Raw genomic sequence first — 12016 nt, 5'->3', positions numbered from 1 at the left:
CAGGTTTTCTCATTTCTATTAAAATCATTGCATCCCAGTAACAATAGTGTATAACACTGACTGTCAGTTTTATGTTCTAACATAAACAGCAGATATCAGAGGGGTTTCACCTGAAGCAAAGTTAAATATGCAAAGTTTATGTGCACAATGACTCTATAGCCTGAAAAGGGAGAGCTGTGGGAAGAATCTAATAAAAGGCAAATGAAATTGTGATAGGCATTGAGAAGGTGAACAGGGAACAATTATTCACTGCTTTTTATAGTGCAGGAAGGGGGTTATCAAATGAAGTTATCAAGCAGTAAACTTGAAACAAATAAAAAGATGTGACTTTTAATATAATGCCCACTTAAATTTTAAATTATGTTGCCTCAGAGTGCCCAGTACACTAGTGAACCAGGACTCAAAGGATAATTAGACAAAGTAATGGAAAAAAATCCATCAGAGGCTATTCAAGTCAAAGATTTGTCCTCTACCTTGTTCCTCTGAGGAAGACAGAAAGTTATAGAAGGAAGGTGTTGCTCTGTCTTTATTATTTCTTCATTAAAATCTCTGCTATGAAGTGTTGTAAAGTAGGTGATGGAAAGCTAAAGAGACTTTTGGACTGACCCATCAACATTGAGTATTTGTAGGAAAGCTGATATCGTATTTGAAAGTAGTCTCTACCTTCACTTATTTAAAAGAAAACAAAACAAAACCCCTCACAACAGATTTTAAAATATTGCATAAAACTGAAAAAAAAATAAAAAATCAAATGCTCAAATTTTGAAACAAAATATAGAATTTCCCAAACAAGTAAAAACTTGCATCAAACATCACATTTCTATGAAGCTCTTTCCTGAGACACATTTTTTTCCCAAATTTCCAGCATTCATGGAAGTTTAGAAATACTCAGACTGCTTAAAATTTGGAATATAAACCCACTTCTTACTTATATTTCTGACACTTCAAATACAATAAACTTTAATCACAACAGATAAGCCTAGTTTTTTTAGAATAATACTAATTCAAAGCCTGTTCTCTCCCCACCTTCTGCTCTATCCAGGCACTGGGGGAAATGACAAAAAAAATGACAAATTGTTGTATGGCAACCAATGTCATAAAATGATTACTACTGATGCAGTGCAAAATGAGGGGAAGTAACAGTCTGAGTAAATGTGTCTCAGATAACCCATAATCCAAAATGAAGTTATCCTTAATACTACAAACAGTGCAAATATTTTCAGCTGGTGGTGCAGATCACTAAACAATTTCCATAGGACCCTGTCATCTGTTTAATTTCTTTTGTTGACTCACTCAGCATCTTGCAGGAGTGACCCCTTCATTTTATGAGCACCTCCCCAAAAGCCTGGGTATTTCTTGTCTCCCCTGAATGTTAAAATGTGCTCAGTTGTACATGTCCCTGTCTGAGAAGCACTGTTACAGCTACTTCTGGAGCTCTGAATAAAAGGAAGATGTCCAAAATCTGAGTGCTCAGTTCTCATTACTGGATGATTCTTTCTCCTGTTAAAACCATTTTGAAAGCATTTTTAAAGAAAATTAACAAGAAGAAGAAGTAAATTCTGCATAGTTATGCTATTCTCTCCCTTCTGTTGCATCAGAGACGAATGAGGCCTAAGAAACAAAGTTCAGAAGATCAGTGAAATAAAAAACAGATACATATTACAAGTTAATTAATCTCCATTATCTGTCTTTTTTATGGATGAGAAATTTTGTAATGATTATTTTTTCCAAAGGGAACAGAATATTACTCGAAGGTACATGAGTCCTGTTTAAACCAAGGGAAAGAAATATATAAATACTGTTGGGAGAAAATTTTAAATACTTGTTTTGTAACTGAATTTAAATACCATCATTCTAATTTAGCAGACGTCCCAAGTGCTTAACATTTATGTTGCTGAGGGGGAAAGACATTAGCATAGGAAGTATTCTGATTTTTGAGTTTTGGCACATAATTATCCCTAAATCATTCATGACTTCAAACAATTTCTATTCCTGTTCACACTGATCTTGAATTTTATGTTTGCTTGACGGCTTGCATTACACTTGACCTGAAATCATTTCAGTGATGGAAGAAAAAGATTAGTTTTGTTTTAACATATGTTGTATGATTACTAGTACATTATAGACATACTTAACTGCAGAGAAAAGAGCAATGGATACATTGGCAAAAGTTTGGTTACACCAAATACATTTGAATTTCCTAATGAAGCATGTAGGAAAGAAATTAAACACTCACTATGCAAAGAAGCCTACAGGAAAAAGTGCAAAAGCTTATTCTACATTTGATAATCAAAAATAACTCAAACCTCTGAACACATTTGAGGTAAATGCTAGATCATGTTTTTCATAAAAACCTGTTCTGTCATGGATGCAAACTAAAACCTTAGTGCTTTTCAAGTCACAAAAGGGATGAGCTGCACAGGCAGAATGATAATTGAAGCCTACAAAGTTTTCAGGCAAAGATACGAGTAAGACGTATGAGGAGCGGCTGAGGTCACTGGGCCTGTTCAGCCTGGAGAAGAGGAGGCTGAGGGGGGAACCTCATCGCAGTCTACAACTTCCTCGCAAGGGGGAGTGGAGAGGCAGGGGACCTATTCTCCGTAATCACCAGTGATAGGACCTGCGGAAACGGTGTGAAGCTGAGGCAGGGGAAGTTTAGGCTGGACATCAGGAAGAGGTTCTTCACCAAGAGGGTGGTCGCACACTGGAACAGGCTCCCCAGGGAAGTAGTCACTGCACCAAGCCTGTCTGAATTTAAGAAGCAATTGGACTGTGCACTTAAGTCACATGGTCTAAACTTTTGGGTAGACCTATGTGGTGCCAGGAGTTGGACTCGATGATCCTTATGGGTCTCTTCCAACTCGGGATATTCTATGATTCTATGACTCTAAGAATTTTGTAATTAGCACTGAGCAATTAATTGCTTCTTTGAGTGACTAAACTGAAAAATTAGGATAATTCTTAGCTCTGGGTCAGACAGAAGTAATTGCTTTCTTTCTCTCATGGCAAGAAAAAAAAGTTGGGGAGTGTTTTTTTTTGGTGCATGGGAGGGGTGGATAGGAAATGAAAGATTCTTTCAACAAGTCCCAGGTTGTGATATTAAGAATACCTAAGAAGCAGTTCAGAAGCAGAGAAAAGAATGAAACTAGAGATGGATTGATTAATGATAATAAATAATAAAGATTGCTATTAGGGTATTAGAGTCTCAGAAAACTAACCTGTAAAGTGACTCTCCTTTTTGTCCAGGTTCTGCAGACTGAGCAGGACATACTCAAATACTGTCAGCCCAAGGGACTAATGTCTCTTTGCTTCTGCACCAGAGAGAGACCAGGCGCAAAAAGCAGAAGTCATGAAAGTACCCACCCATCAAGCACTGAGCTGGCAGTTTATAGAGTGGAGTCTTTACCTTTGGATTTCCATTCTGTTGATTTCTTCCCTCTTCTTAATGCTTCTACTTAAACTACCTTGTCAGAGTCCTTGTTTAGTAAGATACCTATAGCTGGTCTGATCAAGTTGGAAACTAGTTGTTCCATGCAGAACAGACAAGGTAAAAGCTAAAAATCACTAACCTCTTTTGAGGAGCTATTTAATATTCTTCCTTCCCTTCAACCGTTCCCATAAGAAATGATCTTGTTTCTCTTTTGCGACTAAGTGTTGCACAGGGAAAACACGAGGCCTGATTGTTACTGGATTGAACATAAGTTTATGGAGGGAGGGAGCAAGAAGGACTGGCCTCTTGCTGAAGTAAAACCTTCTATACATCGTTGCACATGCAAATTATCCTAAATGGGGTAAGGACTATAACAGAAGCAAGATCACAGCTGCATTCCCTGAATGGTGCAATAAAATGGTTGATGGTGCAAAATCAAGGATGAATTTCCACAATGTACTGCACAAGTTACACATTTCCACTATACCTCTAGTGCCGTGGATGTTATCCCTGAGGAGCTATCTCTGAATGGAACTACATCCAAAGAATAAAAGGTAACCTGAAAATGCTCCCTGTGAAGTTAGCTATTCAAAAACACACTTAGGTACCTACTGATTTTTTTACACCATGCATCTGGATACTCCAAATATTCACATGAATCTGAAATTAAACCAAATGCCACCTCTGAGTTTGCAACTTGTCACACAATCCACATTCTGTGACTTTATGTAAAGCAGAAGTAAAAATCAATCAAACTTTTGGACCAAGTCCTAAGGACTTCCTAAATACATGGCATGGCTTGAACTATGGTCCTGGAAAACAAGCCGAAAAAGAGACACATAAAAGTCTCAAAGGAAAACCAGGTGCTTTCCATAAGATTTACACATAGAGTCGTGAAACAAACAACTTGCAAAAACATACGCATATTTATGCAAGGTAGCTCTCCATGTCTTCCCTGTATTCTCATCAAGTATGCATGCCATGGTGATGTAATATTCCTGAAGTGAGGATGCTAACAATGTATTTTGCATTTAGCTTCAAAGATCGCATCACATCATGTTCATCTTCTATTTAATATTAAAAGTGCATAAAAGCTTCTCAGAATACATCCGTCTATGCAAATTCCAACTTGCCTTAGGTGTCACTTGCTAAATACAACACACTCATTTTTTTAAAAAAGAGCACAGAAAGGATTTTAAAAGAACAGAAGGTTTTTCTCCCTCCAACTATCCTATTTTGCACTACTATGGAGCAATTGTTCAGCAGAGATAAGCTATGGTGAAATACATCCTTTTGGATTGGAAAATGTCCTCATGCATTGAGGCAAGCTTTTCCAGAGGACAGTATACAATGATCTCCAATTTCTGATCTAGGGCAATAACCTCTAATGTAATTCAGATAACAGGCCATAAAAGAAGAAGAGGAAGGAAATTGTCGTTAGAAATAGTCTTCAACTATTGTAACTCCAGTTTGCCACTGCTGCTGGATTCTAACATACAATATCAAGAGCACTACGTAACAGAAAGGAGTCCAATATGTTGGCGTTACAAACTGAAAAAGGCTTTTTGCTTCTGACTATACTGGAGAAATCAGCCTATCTTTCTGAATAGCAATAGAGATGGCTCTAGTATGTATATGACCAGAAATCTACGTTTTTACCTATATAGGTGAATGTTCATTTATACACTTGCATAGCCTCATTTAAAACAACATTGGCATTAGGCAGATTACAGGATCAGGACTTTGTCAGAAGTCCAAGTGTTCATTGCTATGCATTGGTCTTGCCTAGATCAACACATATAATGCACTACTGAAAACTCTATCTGCAGAAGGCTGCAAAGACAGATAATTATTAATTGGCTGAACAGCTTTGTGAAAAGTTGCATTCTCCTTGACTGAAGCTGGGGAGAATCATGTTAATTCAACTATATTTGCAGTAAATGTGAAGCCATCATCATGGCTCCATGACATCACCATTACAAGTTCTCTCAAAAAAATTCCTACACCAAAGGCATTCTCAGATAACAATGCTCTGTGGCAGCTACTCTGCCATCACAAACACTTGATTTTTGGTACCAGCAAGGACAGAAAGAGATGAAGGTCCTGTACTTTACCTTTCTAATCAAGGAATTTTGCACTTGCTGATCAAGGAATTATTGTCAAGAAAAATTAAGACCAAAAGACAGCTCTATGGGTTGGCATGGGCAATGTACTGAACCTTAGGAAAGGCTTTTTACTGCTGTTAAGCAACAGCATATTTTAATAAAATCGAAAGAAGCTAAGGTCTAAATTTCTGGTAAGCCTGTTATGTACTCTTCATAGAGACTGTACATTCAAAAGGATTTATATTATAAATTATATTATATTAATTATATCATATTGCTTATATTATATTGTATTATATATCATATTGTATTATATTGTATTATATTATTTGCTGTTGCACTGCAGAGAGGAATGTGCTATTGAAACGCAGGGTTATGATCTGACCACGAGGTGGGAGCATTGCTCGTCACACATACCTAGTGCATGTTAGGCTTTCTGTGTACATACTAGCACTACAAGAGATGAGTACAAATATCCCATATATTGCTGTGCTGCAACCTGCAAATTTGCTTGTTACCACTAGAATAAGTTCCCAGGACAAACACCAAAAAAATTAACCTTCTAATTTTCTGTAACTCCTAGCTGAGAAAGAATAACAGAATAAAATGTATTGAATTGGTGCCTAGAACAAAGAGTTGCACTGAAAACTTTATATTAACACTACAGAAACTTTTCCCATTAGGGAAAAAAAATGAGGGTAAAGATAACCCATGAAAGTGAAAAAGAAGGTAAATAATTTCCTCTTTTATTGTAAGTTTTGTTAGTAGAAAAAAAATGCAGAAATAAAGTTTGTGAATGTAGAGAAAAACAGTTACATGCAACTGCTTCCAATTTTCCATTCAAAGTGATGAAAAGCAACAATTTCACATAGGAAAATTAGGTTTTCCAAAATGGTTTTAAAATGTTCTGTCCCATGGGAAACATTTGATAATGATGTTGATGCTGATGACCAGTGCTGATGATGTCTCTGATAGGACTGTGTCTTTATATGGAAATGGAAGCCCCGTATCTCTTTTCTTGGAACTGAAGGTAAGGTCAGTACTGAATAACAAGCAGTATGTCCCGGAGAAAAAAAAACAGTAACAAGAAGATTAGAGGACACTAGCCTACGTTTGAGAGACTTGCACAGGATTTTGAAGTTTATACTGCAGTCTAAGGCATGATCACAACTTACACAGCCATCCTCAAGCTAGCTTCAAAGTAGTTGGCTGGGGTACTGATAGACTCAGTTATGTGAAGCTCTGTCGAGATGCATACATTCCTGGTGTCTCAGAGAGCCTGATCACTGTTTCTGGAGGCATGCACACTTATCTGTTTGTGGGTAGCTTAAAGGTAACTCAGATACATTGCACCTCTTACTTCAGTGTAGGCATGCCACTTCAGCGTCTGTGTGTCCACATGGGATGTTTATTCATATTTCCTTGGCCACTTTGTTTGCCATGTAGAAGGATGAATATGCTACAAATGATTTAGCATGTCTGTATTCCAGTTACAACATATTAAAATAAAATTTTGTATATGCTCAAAAAGTAAATTGGGCACAGATCCTGCAAAGATTTATGCACTCTGTCTCCCCTAGATGAAGGTGCACAGCAGGACAGAGTGGCTGACTGACCAAAGCTGGATGCAGGGCTCTAGCTGATGCTAATGGGTGGTAAAGAGAAGGAAGAAGTAGGATGTGATAAATCTACACAAATGGGCACCTGTTTGAACTAAATATCCCTCAGCCACTAACACTCAGAGGCTGTTATACCCAAGTATCAGGCTTGATGCTGCTAGAGCCCAGGCTGAATTTCACCCACATGCAATCTACATGTAGTGGGAGAATTATAGTAGATCTATCTTTCTAACTCCCCTCTCTCCCTCTTTCTTTCTCTCTCTTTTTTTTTTTTTTTCTAGCACATGAAAGACCATATACCAGCTTGTGAGAAAGCACATGTTTAGGTAAACATTTCAGTAGTCTGCAAACAGTTATATATTATCTATGGATAATGTTCCTTTCTCCACATCCCTCATCACACGGCTGGTAAGGAGATTTGCTCTGGAGAGAGCAATGGACAGAAGAGCTTTTACAGTATTTGTCAAAACAGAAGTGCCACCCTAACTCTTTCCTCTTTAATGCACATCATTCACAATTTTTCCCCCTTATTTTTGTCAATGAGTTCATTAGTTATAATCTCTCTCTACAGTTTCTGACTTAAAAATGTTCAGCCTACAAATTGTCTTTGCTTGGTTACAGTTGCTTATTCACAGTAATCAACTGGTCCCACTGCACTGGTCTTTTCCCTTGGGGGATGAGCAGAACGTTTCCTTACAGGAGAAAAACAGTCATTAAATAACTAACAGCACACAAAGATTGGCAAATTGGAAGTAAACAAATTCACAACCTCACTCTTGAAGTCAGCATGAAACTCACCTCTTTGTCTTCCAGCCTGACTAAATAGATGCCCCTAATCTTTCCAAGAGCCTGAATGCAAGCCTTCAAAGCTAACTTGACCCTTAAATTTAGGGATTCCCAGGTCTACTTTCCTGGCTAGGCTGATACTCCTGCACCTGCATAGAGAAGCTCCAAGCTTTCTGCATGTACCTTATCCTGCCAGGGCTGCAGTCTTCTAGCACAGCCTCTGCTCTGCCATCACCCACTGCAATGGGGTGCCACTCTACCCACTGTTCTTTCTGGGGCCATTATAGTTACATAAGGCAGTGCACATATTCATGATCTCCTGAAGAGCTCTTAATTTCTGCATCCCTGAAGAAAGAGTTGTGAAAGGTACTTGTTCAAGACAGTCTTCCTGACAGACACTTATCTAAAGTATGTAAATAATATGACTTTCTAACAATATAATTGAGTTTTCTTAAACAATTGCTGCTAAGGGAGCTCTGTAAAAAAAAAAAAAAGTCCATATTTATGTGTCTGAAATTAATACGTACTCGTGGATGAATTGTTCTACTTTTTTTTTTTTATTGAGTTATCACATTTTCTTCTTATTTGTCATTTTGCTAGAGGAATAAGAATGTTAAGTAATTTCTTACAAGGAAACCATATAAATAAACTTAAAAACATTCAGCCTACAAATTATCTTTGCTTGGTTACAGTTGCTTACTCAAGGTAATCAACTGGTCCCATTGCATTGGTCTTTTCCCTAAGGAGATGAGAAGAAAATGTCCTTGCAAGAGAACAAACAGACATTAAACAGCATGCAACAGCACACAAAGACTAGCAAGGGATTTGCAACTTACATCCCAAGTGATAAGATGAGAGGAAATGGCCTCCAGTTGTGCCAGGGGAGCTTTAGGTTGGATATTAGGAGAAATTTCTTTACTGAAAGAGTTGTGCAGCATTGGAATAGGCTGCCCAGGGAAGTGGCTGAGTCACCATCCCTGGAGGTCTTCAAGAAATATGTAGGTTTAGAACTTAATAAGAACTTAATTGATCTGGATAGGCTGGAGCGATGGGCTGAGGTCAACTGTATGAAGTTCAACAAGGCCAAGTGTCGGGTCCTGCACCTGGGGCGCAACAACCCCAAGCAGAGCTACAGGCTGGGAGATGAGTGGCTGGAAAGCTGCCTGGCCGAGAGGGACCTGGGAGTATTGGTTGATAGTCGGCTGAATATGAGCCAGCAGTGTGCCCAGGTGGCCAAGAAGGCCAACAGCATCCTGGCCTGCATAAGAAGCAGTGTGGCCAGCAGGTCTAGGGAAGTGATTTTGCCCCTGTACTCGGCTCTGGTGAGGCCGCACCTTGAGTACTGTGTTCAGTTTTGGGCCCCTCGCTACAGGAAGGACATGGACGTGCTCGAGCGAGTCCAGAGAAGGGCGACCAAGCTGGTGAGGGGTCTGGAGAACAAGTCTTACGAGGAGCGGCTGAGGGAGCTGGGCTTGTTCAGCCTGGAGAAGAGGAGGCTCAGGGGTGACCTTATCGCTCTCTACAGTTACCTTAAAGGAGGCTGTAAAGAGGTGGGGGTTGGTCTGTTCTCCTACGTGCCTGGTGACAGGACGAGGGGGAATGGGCGAAAGTTGCGCCAGGGGAGTTTTAGGTTGGATGGTAGGAAGTACTTCTTTACCGAAAGGGTTATTAAGCATTGGAACGGGCTGCCCAGGGAGGTGGTGGAGTCACCATCCCTGGAGGTCTTTAAAAGACGTTTAGATGTAGAGCTTAGCGATGTGGTTTAGTGGAGTACTTAGTGTTAGGTCGGAGGTTGGACTCGATGATCTTGAGGTCTCTTCCAACCTAGAAATCTGTGATACTGTGATACTGTGATACTGTGAAATATGTAGGTTTAGAACTTAATAGCATGGTTTAGTGGTGGATTTTAGCACTAGGTTAAAGATTTTACTACATGATCTTAGAGGTCTTTACCAAACTGAATGATTCTATGATTCTAAACACAGCATCATTCTAAATTGCAGTGCTTACAATGAGGTTGTCTTTCTCAACCAACAAAATAAAGTACTGAACTATTTATGTTTAAGGATAGCTGTATTTCAGTTGATTTAACTGAGACATATAGAAAGGAAACCTTAGTTCTAACATTTGTTTCCATTTATTTTGCTATCCAATACTTAAGCAATCACTTCAGGAGCAATAAGGGGTCAGATATTACCTCATAGCCCTGTGGTGCACAGCTGAGGAGGTGCAAAAGAGGAGGCATGCCATAGACTTTATAGCTGTTCTTCTCCTTTGCTGAGGCTACTAAAAGATCTATGGACCTTTAACATAGGCTTAGGGCTATGTGAAATTATTTCCAGATGCCCAAGAAACTGTCCTACAGCTTGGATTGCTTCAGTTCAACAGCGCTTTATCAATATTCCTGTCCTATAGCATCCTTAATATGGCCTCTATGCTTATTCCTGCTTGTTTCCCATAAATGTGGTTCAACAGCACTTGGCAAATTCTCCCTCAGACAATTAAGTCAAGAAAGCTCTGTGATTGTATTGGTGTAATGTAACATGCAATCATAAAAGACAGAGACATTTTGTGCAGGGTTTTTCTTAGGTTTGTGTTTTGCATCCCCCATGCAGCCTGTCTTCACTGAGAGCAGACTGTGGCGCAAAGAAGCTCAGAAAGATAGAACCTCACAAATCAATGTTTCCTATTGAGCAACTCCAGTAATCCAGGATTTTTCTTGAAGGCACTGCACAGAAATTGATTGATAAGGAAGGTGGTTTACTAACAGAACAACTAAGTGGTGCTAGGCATGTGAAAGAAATAACTTTTAGCTCAGAATGCCCCAGTGGTTTCTGTCAGCTCTAATGGCTGTTTCTGTTAAATCTGTTTCTGGTTACCACACATTTTTTTGGTTTTAGAATAAATTATGGATGTTTATAAAACAAAAGAATGCATATAGAAATGGGTGACAAAATGTAGTGAAATTTTAAGTCCTTACCATCTGTTTTCTTTGTTTCATTTCCCACATTAGACTGATCTTTTTTGTCTGATTTGCTGTCTTCCTTTAATTCACCTAGAAAGAAGCAATAAGAAATACTATAAGCATTATAATGCAGACCGTAGTGTATTAATGTCTGTAACCCAATCAAATTGCAACATCAAATAGAGATGTTCCTTAGGAGGAAGTATCACAATGAACTATGATTAACATATTATCATAGAATAATGCACCAGGCACAGTTTTTCCGACTCCTACTGAAAATCAAGCTTCACAATCTCCTTTTAAATTTATTCTAACTGTTAACACTTCTAAGTGCACATTCAAACTCATACTTCCTCTGGCTGCATGTAGGCCATTAAAAACATGAACACCACCTTCACTTCAAAATCAGGAATCTTAAAAAAATATGCTTTTAAAAGACTGAGTAAAACCCTGTGAGACTTCATCATATATCTCTGCATTAAAGAACCACCTTAGATATCCCAAACAGTCCTACATAATTTTGTCACACTTTCTCTTACCAGTTTTCTTTTTCCACAGACTCATTTAGGTTGGTCCTTTTATGCTGATAACAGGGAACAGACAAGCATCCTAGCATTGATCACTGGTTTTAGAGTCTGTAGCAAACCAGTAAAGCAAGGTCTTTGGTGTTACAACTGTTGATGCAGAGTGAAAATGGCAGCTGGAGCTGGGGTATATTTTATGAAGCCATGAAGGTTAATCAGAGTCGTTCTCATTTTATATTCTCTATTAGTCATACAGCAGAGCACATCAGACCTTCCCAGACTATTCCCTCACTGAATGAGAAAGTTTTGTTTCCAAATGCAGGAGCAAATAAAAAATAACTTAAAGGGACAGATCTAGTAGAACAGGGCTCATTTAGCTGTTGTGTCTAAACAGCTTCAAAGAAGGTCTCCTTCCTTCAGATGTCCAGAGAAGAAGCGACAGCCTGCACAAATGGGAGCAGGCATCCTGTCCTTCCCCCCAGAAAGGAATAGCAGTAAATTTGTGACCCACACCTCAACATGAAAAAGCTGTAATGAGTCTCACCTCAGAATTTTATAAATGTGAGTTGTACATTGCATAGCTGTAT

General features: G+C 38.8%; 1 protein-coding gene across 27 annotated transcripts in view; it reads right to left on the bottom strand.

The window, feature by feature from the left end:
* Nucleotides 1–12016, bottom strand: part of PDE1C (phosphodiesterase 1C) — a 388068-nt gene that overhangs the window by 24199 nt on the left and 351853 nt on the right. For all 27 annotated transcript variants that reach the window (XM_083822144.1, XM_083822164.1, XM_083822155.1 and 24 more), the window contains one exon: nt 10921–10995. In XM_083822144.1, coding sequence (XP_083678270.1) covers nt 10921–10995 — 75 coding nt within the window. The remainder of the gene's footprint in view (nt 1–10920; nt 10996–12016) is intronic.

This window comes from Anser anser (assembly GCF_964211835.1).
Source record: "Anser anser genome assembly, chromosome: 2".
NCBI classification, from domain to species: domain Eukaryota; kingdom Metazoa; phylum Chordata; class Aves; order Anseriformes; family Anatidae; genus Anser; species Anser anser.
This window is presented reverse-complemented; position numbering and strand designations above follow the sequence as displayed.